General features: G+C 39.8%; 1 protein-coding gene across 3 annotated transcripts in view; it reads right to left on the bottom strand.

The window, feature by feature from the left end:
- rsrc1 (arginine/serine-rich coiled-coil 1) overlaps positions 1-13,665 on the bottom strand; it is a 120,957-nt gene that overhangs the window by 59,728 nt on the left and 47,564 nt on the right. For all 3 annotated transcript variants that reach the window (XM_025898480.1, XM_003450817.5, XM_005455791.3), the window contains exon 6: positions 2,938-2,989. In XM_025898480.1, the coding sequence (XP_025754265.1) occupies positions 2,938-2,989 (52 nt within the window). The remainder of the gene's footprint in view (positions 1-2,937; positions 2,990-13,665) is intronic.

Consider the following 13,665-nt stretch of genomic DNA (forward strand, 5'->3'; position numbering starts at 1 on the left):
GAGAGAAAGCCTGGCGGGCGCTCAGAGAGGAACGGAGAGAAGGAGGAGGAGGAAGCTTAAGCTCCACGGCTACGTCAGGACATTAACATTCACACAACCTCCCAACATCTGCTGCTTCCTTCTCGCCTTCCATCCCTATCTCCCTCTACCCGCTAACAACGCTGGAACAAAGACGGTGAGACAGAATGAGCGGACAGATAGACGGAGAGAAGAGAAACAAAAATGGGGAGAGCAAGGAGAGATGTGAGCCAGATGAATTAAGAAGATTTGGCAGCAAGGGACTTAGCAGCTGCAGGTTCAGAGGATTTTAGAAGTAAAACTAAAAAAAAAAAAGAAAAAAAAGATATCCCTAATAATTGTAATTATACAAATGTGATGAAATTACCAAGGGCAGACTGACTAAAACTGAGGGTGAAAAGCTGAAAATAAACCTGAAATAAAAACACAATTATAAAAGTATTAAATATAAAGTATTTCATCAAGTTAAAACCGTTTGCCTATTTATATTTTATTATGGGTCTTTATGAGTGACATGATCACCCGAAGACCTGATACAGGCCAGGCTCGGCTCTATGGTGGAGACAGTTTCTGACTGAGCCATAAAACTGTTCTTCTGGAAGCCTCCAGGAAAGAGAGGAAAACCAGAGACATGTCCAGCGCATTAAACCCTCTCCTTTAGTCCTGCGTCTGGCCCTGAGCCTGTGTCTGCACCAGTGTGACCCAATGCACTCAAAGCCACATGCTCAATTTTATGATGCTTCACCGCCATTAGTACAACATTAGCCTTGAGGTGCCAGTGCAACGAGCTGGGGCTATACAAGAATACGCATGAGAAAAAGAGAGAACTCAAATATTTCTAAACTAGTTCCCATTCTTTAACAAAATAAATGTTAAAAATCACCAATCCTCACATGTAAACTATGCCAATTTAACATATGATGGAGTATGTAAGATATGGCTCCGAAAGTTAAAGTTCAACTGAGTGAAATCACATCAAGGGATGGCAGTGTTGTTCTGTGGCCTACGGCGAGGGTGAACAAGTCTTAAGTGAGCTAAGTATGTGGCTGGCGGGTGCTTTATAGATGATGTATAGATGCTTGGTTCTTTCATATATTTCCTGTGGTGAAATTAGAGCCCTGTTCTGAAGTGCTGTGTGAGTGTGTGTGTGTGTGTGTGTGTGTGTGTGTGTGTGTGTGTGTATGACTGTAAACATGAAGACATCTTTCTCCACAGTCAATCTCTGCCTGTCACATCTGGCTCGCAACTCTACCCCTCGAATACACACTGGAATATATACACCGTGTACATGGTGACATCTATGACTTATGTACTGGGAGGAGTGTTTGAAATTAAGCTGCAGTGAATATGGGCCCAGAAGCACTCAAAGTGGAGAGTGTGGGTGTGTGTGTGTGCATTTGTCTGTGTGTGTGTGACGTAGTTGTAATGTATGTGGGGAGGGTTGCTTTGACTCTGTGCGGAGGAAAACAACCATGAAACCCATTCAGGTTCACAGTGGAGAGAGACAAGAGACTGTGGCTTAATCCCAAAAAGTTTAGCAGTCCAGCTGGAAAACGTGTTTAAAAAAAGTGTTATATTTTTAAATTTAACATATTTATCACTGTATATAAAAGAGGTCACCTGCTGGTTTCTTGGCTACTGTCTCGAAGCCTTGAGTTTGGCATTTTAGTCAATTATAGTTTTCTTTGGAAGCTGCAAGTGGCCAAATTTGGAAGTGAGGGTGGCTCCAACGCAATCACCTAGTGCTAATTTGCTGGGTTAGTAAGGTGGACAGACCATATGAGTGCATTGCAAAGACACAGTTAGCTACTTTCTTGGCCAATTACAATTTTTGAGAATGCTAAACATTGGTGAAGCCGCCCAGTAGCTACCAATAAGTACTAACACAACTATTACAGTTACTAGAATTTCACCTACTGAAAGCACTGCAATCGACTTGGCCAACACGGGAAAGTAGCACATTTATCCAATCAAAATACTCAGCTGTGACTTTAATATGTAGCTACGTCAAAAAGGGTGCCACTGTGTAGTGGTTGGTGGATTCTGCTGCTGCTGCCTATTCCTGAGTGAAATTAGATGAAAAGTCTTTATTTCACCAAAATCTTTCTTGTGATTGTTTTGGTCGCTAGCAGATTGCCACAAGGGCCAGTGTTTGCATGGAAGACAACAACTTGTCTGCAAACTGTTGCCAACTACTTGTGGAGCAGTTGAAAAACTACAAAAACTGTGACACAAACCAGAAACAGAGAACGCTCGCCTTACAACTGTGCCACACTGCTCCGGTCAAGACATGTTAAACTTTTATTTTGAAGTTAAATGCTCGACTTTTTACCACCAGAGTTTTAATTGAGTCTTTGCAGACAAGTCTGCATCTTCCATGCAAACTATGAACGAATGTTTGCAACCAGTGCAATCTTGCTTTCGAGAACATATACCTCTTCACAATCATTTTCAACTAGCAACTGCCAGCAACCAAGTTGGGGAACACACATTTTTTCTCACTGGGTGATGGATGGTTACCAGATGGTTGCTAAATGGTCTCTAGGACTCTGACAGGGAACAGTCAGCGGTAATCTCAAGAAATGATCAATAATCACTTTAAAGTAATCAGCAACCAAAAAAATGTTGCATTGTTTTTCCAAACATTATACCATAAATAATTTGTAAATCCACTGCTTTAGTGTTTAACCTTAAGTACTATCAAAGGGTTATTTGTCTTTCAATTAATAAAAAGGAGACTGAAAGTGGACAGACCGACCTATACTGACATCCTTAGAAAATACTGTACTGTACTGTCAGACTACAGATGCGCAGCACTGCACAGTATTTTTACATACTTCCACAGATTCCCGACATGAGGGAGCAACATTTCTGAGCCACGCTGTGACAAAAATAAAAACATTAATATTATCCACTTACCCGCAGCCTGCAGGACCAAATGCATTCGAACCTTAGCCTGCTCTGCTGGAGTCTGCAGAAGAGTGACAGACAAAGAGATATCGAAATAAAAAAATCAGACAGTAACATGATATTTTAATTGTTGGATTTTGTTATTTTGATTGGTTTATTGGTAAAGGCCAGCTACAGATTAGCTGGAAGACTGAGTGTGCTTGAGGGCATTTTTAGCAGGATAGACACTTGTTGAGACAAAAGCTTTCCAAATTTTTATTTTTTTATAAAGAAGAAAAAAGAAAAACAGACGATCCACCTTTCACTTTGGCACCCTGCTGCCTGACACATCACAAAGCACAGTCTGCGACACGAACGACGGCAGCCACACTTACAAAATGTCATCTATGTAATTTAGCTCGAAAACAGCTGTGTCCCTTAGGCCAACAAAATATTTTACCCATGATAATCTTTAACTGCAACCATTAGAGTGAATGCTCCCGTAAACTGTCCTCATAGAGCACTAAGGGACAACTTCACCAAGCTACTAGGCCTCGTCATCTATAAAAATGCTGCTAGTGGAGAAAAAAAATAAAAAAGAACAAAATGAAATAAAACAGAAAGCAGCATCTCTGACACACCAGGGAGAATCAATGAGTAAAAGATGAAGAGAAATTTAGAGACAAAGAAAGAGAGAGAGGGTAGGAGAGAAAACAAAAGCTGCTGTAACAAGTCTTTGGAGAGTTGGATAAGAGGGCACGGAGAGCACATTTTACAAAGATCACAGCCAAAGACTCAACATATTCCCCCTTCCTATTGTGAGTGTGTGTGTGTGTGTGTGTGTGTGTGTGTGTGTGTGTGTGTGTGTGTGTGCATCAGAAACATTTAGCGGGCATGAACAGGGGAGGGCCTTGTGCTTTGACAGCTGTATTGGGAAGCACATCCCTTTTCTTTTTTTTCCCGTGACACGGCCTCAAAAGGGTCTTGCTGTAATTCCAATATCACTGCTATTAGATTTGAGGGTCTTAATTGTCAAGCAAGAATGATGGCTACGACAGGGCACGAGCTATAAAAGGCGAAGCGCGATGCAGATTGCTCTCGGAGGTGTTTTGGCACTGCCGTGGCAAAGCGGCCCTCGTTACCATGCAGCGGCAGAGGCTGTGTGTAGGATTAGAGAGAAATTAAATGCTAATGGGGATGGGATCTGAATCCGCTGCCTGGGAGCATCATTTAGACGACAGGGCCGGGGCGTCGCTGACAGGCAGCGCTTCCTCCCTCCGCCTCCTCCTCCTTCTCCTCCTCCAACAGACAACCCAGCTCTTCCTCCCATCCTTCCATCTCATGACTCCCCACCCCACGCACAACAAAAAAAAAAATCGGATTTATCAAACTGTAAACTTGTCACTTTGTAAAAATGTCACTTTTCGGTGGCAGTCGGGGAAATATAATGACCCCCTTTAATGTAGTGATGTCAGGGTGCTGTAGCCTAGATGGTACACACATCAAGGCACGACTGACACTGAGACATACGTAATGCAACATGGATGTGTGCTGACATGGCGGATCACACGCACTGACTGGCACTGCTTGACAGCCAAAATTATGAAGTGCTATTATAAGAAGAGGAAAAACACTTGAGGCCTTCATTCACACATAAATGTATGTATACACACACACACAAACACTCTACCTACCTTCACAAAAAAGGGATTATACCATAATTTGTCTGATTTTTCCTCCTTTTTCAGCAGCTTTGCATTCAGAGGACAGGTTTTGAACCCGGTTTAAAGGCACAATTATGACAAAGTAATCAGTCTTGCTACAACCAGCCACATAACACGATAACACATCACTGCTTAACTATCCTGATCATTGTGTGCTACGCAATCGTCTTAGTTACAGTTTATTACAACGCCCACTCCGTAATTACATTAGCATTTGTTTACATTGGCCTTAAGGCATGTGCAAGTCCATGCATCCTAAATGCGCACGCACACAAACACACACACACTTCCAACAGTTCCTCAAGGGGTAATGAAACACTGAATCACACTACTGCTGCTACTGTACGCCGTCTTTGCAAGGGCTGAAACTCCCAAGCAATTCTTACAACATTAACCAGTAAAGTGAAAACAACTATTTCCTAATAACAACAACAATGATTGGATTGAGGCCAGAGGGGTGAAGCGTGTTTCCAAGCTTTAGCAGAGAGAATGAAAGCAGTTTTCTCCTCAGAGTCATGCATGGTTTGAGTTTCCCTTTAAATAAATGCAGAACAACAAGGGAGGGGGGGGAAGCATCTTTAAAAAAGCTGCGCTCCTCGTATAAAGTACTAAATGAAGCGTGACAGAGTAACAGTCTAATTAATATCAAGTTATCATCACAAGTAATGTAAAAGGTACTCAGAAGTCAGCTAACAAACATACACACACGCCCAAAATTGCATGTTTTTTTGCTTCACAACTAACTCTTTATTTTTCACTCTAATTCACACGCGCACGCCTGCTCCCTCTGTGTGTAATTCATTAGTAAACAATAAAAAGGCGTTAATTGTGTTCCCCAGAGGCAGATCTGAGCTCCCCCCACTGGGAGAGAGGCACCCGCTGCATCTGAAGTGGCTTTGCCCCTCAATTAGAACTGCGCCTTTCCCCACGTGCACAAACAAACACGAGACACCGGGAGGAGGACTGTGTGTGTGTGTGTAGGGAAGTAATGTGACTTGGAAATGAGCAGTGCTTTCCTTGTAGAGGTTTTAGATTATCACACTGTGAGAAAAAGGGAGAATGGCACAGAAAAAAATGAGACAGGGAAAAAGAAGTTTTGTTTTCTTTATGGTTCTGGAAATATAGAAGATCAAATGAAGGGGAGTGTTAAGAAGAGGGGAAAAAACTTAAAAGAGGAAGAATATAGACATATAGGGGACCAAAAACAAATTAGAAAAAAGCAATATAAATAATTTTAATTGTGTTATGTTAGCAAGCACTTATAGGCCATACCACTAACAGCTTGAGAACAATGCAGATCTGCTCATTCAGAGCCATCAAAGAAGTGTCTTTCTGAAGGACACTGTGGACAAGAAAAGCTGAAAGAAACCCTCCAATTAACTGACCAGCACCTTTACCAATAAACTTCCAGGCACATTAAAACCACAATTATATTCCAATAGAACTTTTTCATATGATTTTCATTGAATCATATTGCACGCTGAAATGTTTTCAGGTGTTCCAAATAGGACCATCGGCAGACAAGGTGAAGAGCTAACTGTCAAAGAGGGGCATACAGTCGTACTAGTATGCACTTTTGACATTAATTTCAAAGGAATTTTTTGGCTTGTACTTCATTATAAAATAAAAACTGACAGATCTAGTACCGTTCAGTTTTTCTATTTATTTATTTTTAAATTCTACCTATTTTTTCTTCTTTCCACACATCTGGCGAACTGCTGCAGCATGTAAACAGTGCTTATGTATAAGCCCTGTTTGTCAAAATCTGCAGTATTTCAGTTTTATTTAGCAAGGAAATATTAAATCTGTGTCCTGCTATGGAGCCCTCTAAGTGTTGTATGTATGACAATGAAAAATCCAGTCATGCACGTATGGAGCAGGTAATATTATCAACAGCATAGGTATTGCATTTTTCCTCTTTTTTGCTATCAAGCTGTAAAGAAACAACTTTAAAAAAAAAAACACATTCCCCTATCATAAAAGAATCTGCTCTTATTGGTTTGACAACACTGTGGCACCCACACCCTCTTGAAAATTCTTGTTCCAAATGTAACAGGAAGTCCAGTGTGCTCAAAGCAGCTCGCACGCTTACCTCACCACGCCGACGACAGACACACTGAGACACGCTTAGCTGAGCTAAGTGCCATTAGTCAAAAATAAACACGTCCCATTAGAAAAATAAATTACCCTCACACTGCTTGGTAAAAACAATGCTAGCCTGTGTATAATGAGGTCCCGCATGCAGGAAATTTCATCTTTTTGCGGTAATTCACTAGTTCGAGACGCAGACAAAGCAAAGTGTGGTGGGTCAGGTGATGATTGTTAAAGCAGGAAGAGTGAAGCCAAACAAAGGTCAGAAAAGCCATCTCTAACCAGAGTGAGGTGTCTACTCCATCTAACCACACAACAGGAAGAGTTCATTTATGATTAAGCAAAAAGAGGTGGAGGACAGAAGTAAAGAACAAAAAGCACACAGAGAGTGCAAACCTCCAACCAAGGCACAGCTTAAATTCTCAGCAGTATTTACTTTTAAGGGAATATTCTTGTATTTTCTATATATTCATTTTCCCCCCTTTTTTCTTTTTAAATGTACTTTAAGAAGTTTGTAGTGCAGTGAAAACAAGTGCAAAGAACAGGCTTTTGTTACTTGTCTCACTTTAATATACTTTACATAATTTTCAGTATATTTTTTTAATTTATGTGGATATAGTGCATTCACGTCATTGTTTAGAAAGAATTGTTTAAATGTTTACTAATAATTATCAAGTTATTTTTTTATTTCCCCAAAAACTATACATATTCAGGAAAATGGTGCATGATTTAAATTGTTATGTATTTAAATGTTTATAATCTGTTACTATCATGTATGTAACAAAGTCATAATAAAATAAAGTGATAGTTAGAAGCCCCATATATCATTCCCTGTACATCTATTAGATCTATATATAATCATTATCACTTTCACTATCACTGACCTTCAGTCCATTGACCTTGAAGGAGAGGTCAGGGGTCATATGGGACATGATATTTTCAATCTTTACACGGTACTCTCTATATGCTCATAGTTTCACAATCACAGTTTCTATGTTGGTCAATATTCGACCAATAAATCATTTAAAAGACTTTGGTGGAATCAAAATTTTAACGGCTTGTTAACACGACCTCAATCCACACCCTTAAAACATTTTATCAGAATTCACTCAAAACTTTTTGAAGCATCGTGTTTACAGAGAAAATGCTGACAGACATGCACACGCTACAAAAAGATAAACAAAACGAAACACATAACCAGCAGCGGTAACTAAACTTAACGATATTAGAAAGACTTGAAGTGGATGAGCAAAGCAGAGCGTCAGCACATGAAGGAAAATGACCAACATGAGCTGCAGTAAATAAATAATGAACACTGGGCTGGTCCTACCTTACAAAGCGCTCCGGGTCTATCTTGTTTAATGCAGTTTGCATGTTACAATCGAACAATCAACATCTTAAAAACAACAGGTTAACTGATCTGTGGGTATTCTGCCAACTTTTATTTCAACGCTCAAGGCTCTGAGTGAGCGCATTTCATTATATCTGACCAAATAATAATTTTTTAAACAACAGACTAAGCTTGAGGTGAGGCCAAAATAAAATGTTAAAATGATTCTATTGCTTAAGATGTGAGGCCTGTTGGCGTTAATCTTCAACAGTTGTTGTGCTCATATTAAAAAAAAAAAAATCATATACAAGCAGATGCACACTAGTTGGCTCTGAGTTTATTGATTTCATTATGAAATAATGAAGTTAAAATTAGTTAATATGCTGCAAAGGCTAGATATTTATACATATTTATGAATAATTTAGGCAATAGGGTTGGAAGAGTGCACTTAATGCACTGTGGCCATTTAAGTAAATATAGAGATAGTGCACAACCAATTGATTGGTTAAAGGGCAGGTATGATTTAAGTCAGCCAACAGTGTGCCACCTCTTTCCTGCTTCTCAAAGAACACATTAGTGAAATGTGGGTTTGGCTAAAGTCACCTTTCTCTTCAAATGTCTTTAAAGAAACCATCTATGGGGGGTGGGAGGAAATGGGACATCAATGACATCATCAGTCCATCTACTGTAACATTAATCCTAATTGCGCCACTGTAACCATTATTTTCTGTCAATAAACGGCTTCAATATACACAGTGCCTACCTCAACAAACTCTTTATGCTGGAGTTGATATGCTCAATATTCATCTCATTATATTTTTAAAGTCTTCATCTGTTTCCATTTTCTTTCATTTGTTGAATTCCTCTCGGGCTTCCCCTGCATCGCCTCCTCTTCTTCCTCTCCCTCTCTCTCATACCCCCCATAAACAAACACACAGATATATCCCATACCCAAAAGAGGACAGGGGAAAACAGAGCCCCTAGAAAATGCAATATTTCTGTTTTTAATATCGAGGTCTATAAGATCAGGGCAAAGATGGGTTCCATGGCAATATGTTTATTTATATATTTTATAAGAAGGAAAAAACTCTGCCTATCTGTATGTATTCGGGGTGCCTGAGCCACAGTATCTTAGCTCATCTTATATGAAAAATAATGTTGTGTATGGCTATACTTTTATATATAATGGCAATATGGGATCAGGGCTCTTTTACAATGCGCCATACTTCAGGCTAGGCCTAACAGCATTTTATGACCCGCCAGCAGTTCATCTTCATGTCTCAGGCAGGCAGGAGCACTGCATAATAATGTCGTTTCCTGCCCCCAAATGCTATTTCACAGGCCGGGGCTCATTTCTCAAACTTCACCACTTTTACAATTTCCTAAACTTTTATTCCCGTCATTATTACCAACAAGATTTCATTACGTATTTAGAATGTAAACAAGTCTGAGTAATGACACTCCCCCGTCTCCCTGGAATCATTCCCATTGATGGCTCTGCTGCTATCTCAGGCGCGTGTATTCATAAAGACACACTAGTACAAACACACACACACAAACAGACACACATGCACGTGCATACAAATACACAAAACTCCATGCACTGCCACAAACATCCATACAGAAATGATGCATACACTTGCATAAACTGCCCCAGACAAGATACAACTCAAAGGCAGTAATTTACTACCCCGTGTGTCTGTGTGTGTGTGTGTGTGTGTGTCTGTGTGTGTACATGCATGTATGTGTTCCTGATAAAGGGGGATGTGGTGGGGGGTAAAGAGGGGGGGAGAAGAAGAAGGAGAGAGTTTTATACTCAACTCACATAAATCATGTAGAAGAAAAATGAGCAAATGTGCAGGCTAACTCATCTTCTTCCCATCCGGAGAAAATGAAATTCACTGGAATACCTATCAAAACTGCAATCATCCAGAGATAATATCTTCTTTGGTCTATCTGCACTTTCCGATTTAATTTCCTCCATGCCCTTGACATCCAGCGATACCATTAAGATGAAGCACATACAGTAAGGGAGTAGTTCTCACGTTTTGATATATGAGAGCTCTGCGCTTAATGTAATATCATCATTTGAAAATTAATGCAATCTTTCTTTCGTTTGGGGTCTCTTTTTAACATTTTTTTTGGGAAACACTCAAGGAGCGAACCGCAGTGAGACAAGCAACAAGACGGGGACTGGGTTCACATGAAAAGGAGACACAGAAACAACCAGAGATATGTGAGAAAGACCGGACAGACGGGGGGGGGGGGGGGGGTATTTTGTATTTTGAGGAGCCGCGCACACCCACCCACCCCTTCCTCATTCCCTGCGAGAATGACATGCAATTATGTCTGGGCCTGCCCCAAGTCAGAGGTCACTCAAATTACTCCATCATTTAGCCGTGCCGTTGAGATGAGAGAGACACAGAGAGAGAGAGAGGGGGGGAGAGAGAAAGAGCGAGACCCCCAGCCCTTCCTCGCAAATCCTCCCAATCCCAGCCACAACATCAAATATCATGAAATCATTAGTGTAATAAGCATGGAAATCTGTTTGCAGATTATCAACGCCCCCTCTCCCCCTCCTTTATCTGTCCACAATCTCTTCATCTAAGCTGTTTTCACCTCTTTATCCTATACAATTAGTGCAAGAAAGACAGAAGAAATAGAGAAAGGAATACAAAGATTAATTAAAAGAAAGTCCGTGACATACACAAAGACAGAACTGAGAGAAAAAAAACATCTATATTGACCTAACTCTTTGTATTTCATACTAAGACCTCTCTAGGACAAAACCCTGCCATATGAGGCAATGTCACAGTTTCGGTGTGCGAGTGTCCTGGCTACAGCTGTTGGTCCATATCTGTCATTAGCCCAACCAGGCAATTTGCCTCAGTAAACTCTTCAACTCACCAAGGGACACTCAGACATCAGCTATCCCCGAAGAGAACCATGTGGACAACAACCTGTGATGCATCGCAAAAATAAAGAGGCTTGTTTCCAGGCTGCCCGTTCCAATAAAACAAACCCACTTCGTTTTCACAAAGAAAAAAACATCTGAAACTAAACCACAGTTTTACAGAAAAAAAGGGAACGGTAGCTCCCACAGAGATAACATGGAACACCCAATGTCCTCAAACACCAGATCGTGTTAAGGTTTATCAGCAAGCTAGTTTGTCAAAACTGCATATAAGTCACATTTAAAATATGATGAGGATTTGACAGCATTATGGGATATGTACTATCTGTATTTCTAATACTATGTATTAAAGGTGAAGCTGTAGGATTAATCCCCGGATTACTTTTTACTTCCCTGATGAAAATGACATTAACATATAAATTATATTGATAGTCAATAGGTAAGTTTGATGGGTATTTGAGTCACAATTGTTTTAGTTATGGACAGCATGCTGTTTATGCTTATAGCATTAGTAGAGCCAAAACTAACCAACACAAAAATTCGATGAGCAATCTTTTTTTTAATCTCTGACAGCACCTAACTATCATAGCTGTTTAGGGTATAGAGTCAAGACATGTATGTTACCATAGTAAATCATGTCATGTGACTCATTAGTAATGGCACAAACCTGACACTTACTTTTGTACAACTGAGGTTTATTAAATTATGCTACTTTGGAGGGGATGACACAAAGTTGTTCAGACAACATTGTTTTTACTGCTTTTATTTAATTTTTATATAAAGCACAAAACTTATTTTTACATGTGTTCTAGAGTTTTATTTATGATATCTGAACGACATTACTTACATGTAGTTGGGCGTGAATATTAAGTTTGACTTTTTTTCCCCTTGCTGTCCACTTCCTTGAGTATTGTTTAACATCATCATGACTCCTTTTTAAAACACTTACAGTTATTCTGAGTTTTTGTGCACTTTTTGACATGTATGGGGTTTGCACCATACCGCAGGTGTTGGTAGATGTTTTTACCTATAACACATAAAATCCATCTTATTTGAGGTCTATTTCGGTTTGATTTTTAAGAGGAGCTACTCCTCATTAGCCACATGTAATATGGTAATCCAACTGTCAAGCATATGATTAAAAATTGGTATGATTAAAAAAAAAAAGAACAGAAACAGAAACAAACTCAAACTTTGTGACAACAGAGCTTCTCACCCCGTGAAAAGCAGATGCTACATTTAAACACCAGACTTTTAAAGGTCCTTTAAAGAGTTGAGGTATAAATTTATTCTAAGTAGGACCCCCCCCGTGGCGAGTGAAGCAACACATTTTACCTCACACACCCCAACAAACACTTGTTAAAATGAGAATAAAGGGCTATTTAAGAAAGGGCATTAAGTAACAATATCTTAGAGTCACATTCTATTTGAATTTAGTTGTTTTCGATACTTGCACTTCAACAAAGGGAGGCATGTTTTTAAAGGATAATGGCTACCATGTGTTAAATGAGAGGAGGAGTTGTTATTCGCTTATACACTAATACTTCCAAATTAAAATACTGTTAAACACAGATAATGTAATACAGAGCAACCCACGTTACAAAAAATGTGGCTTTGCTATTAAGAAAAAAAGTCCTTCAATTTACTTTTAGCAAAGGTCTACAATGCCATATCATGACATAAGGTAAATTCAACAGTTATTGTTTTCTATGAATCGTGACCTTAACTCAACCTGCAACCCTGGACTGACCTGTAAGTCACCCTCCACCATTAGGGTTTCTTCAGACTCTTTCCTCAGAACCGATGACGTACCCTCCTCCCCCCTCGTTCTTCTACTCCCCCCTCTTGTCTTGTATCCTTCCTTGGGCAGTGTGTGCGGTAGAACGATGGGTACAGCTGCTGATTGAGCCAGTAATCCTGATGAGGCTGATTCCTCGTGTATTGATTGAGCTGCTGGCTTTCTTCTACTTCACTCTAAAAAAGCTGTGCATCTGGACTGATTATCTGCTGTAGGCCACCTCTTTTGCTATCGCTCCAAATCTCCCAAAGCAAAAAAAAAAGAAAAAGAAAAAAAATCCAACTCAGACTTGGGTGATCTTTGTTTGTGCGTCTGTTTGTATGTGTGCCTGTGTGTATGTGTGCCTGGACATGTACGTGAGTGCGAACAAAAACAGAAACTAACGCAGAGCCCTGGGAGCAATTAGCTTCACACTTTGTTTCTGCATCGCTACTGATCGCGTTCAGTCAATCTGCTGAAATGCAAAAACAAAACAAGCCAAACGTGAACAATGAAACAAACCTTAGACCACACAAGCCTTAAATGCCCACCTAATTACTTCACCACTCGTGAGGTTACAACAGGAAAAGGTAACATTAGTATTCATCATGAAAAATCAAGCTTCGGAATAATGTAAAGGGAAGCCTGACTGTCACATCAGTGTGAAATCTGATCCGGTTTTAGTCATGAATAAACAGCAAAACAGCTACTGACACCTATATAAAAATGATTTACAGTAAAGTAAGCAAATAATTACTGTAAAAAATAAAACGTGTCTACTTGATAGAGAGTCAGGATAGCTGGTTAAAACACCATGGTAAGTGTCAATGTGGCTGCTGCACCAATCTTGAAAGCAATAGATCAGCAGAAAGTCATAAATGCCTGTTTGGAAATCTACACGAATATGCGTGTGAGGAATTGA

The sequence above is a fragment of the Oreochromis niloticus genome, linkage group LG14 (genome assembly GCF_001858045.2).
Source record: "Oreochromis niloticus isolate F11D_XX linkage group LG14, O_niloticus_UMD_NMBU, whole genome shotgun sequence".
Taxonomy (NCBI): Eukaryota; Metazoa; Chordata; class Actinopteri; order Cichliformes; family Cichlidae; genus Oreochromis; species Oreochromis niloticus.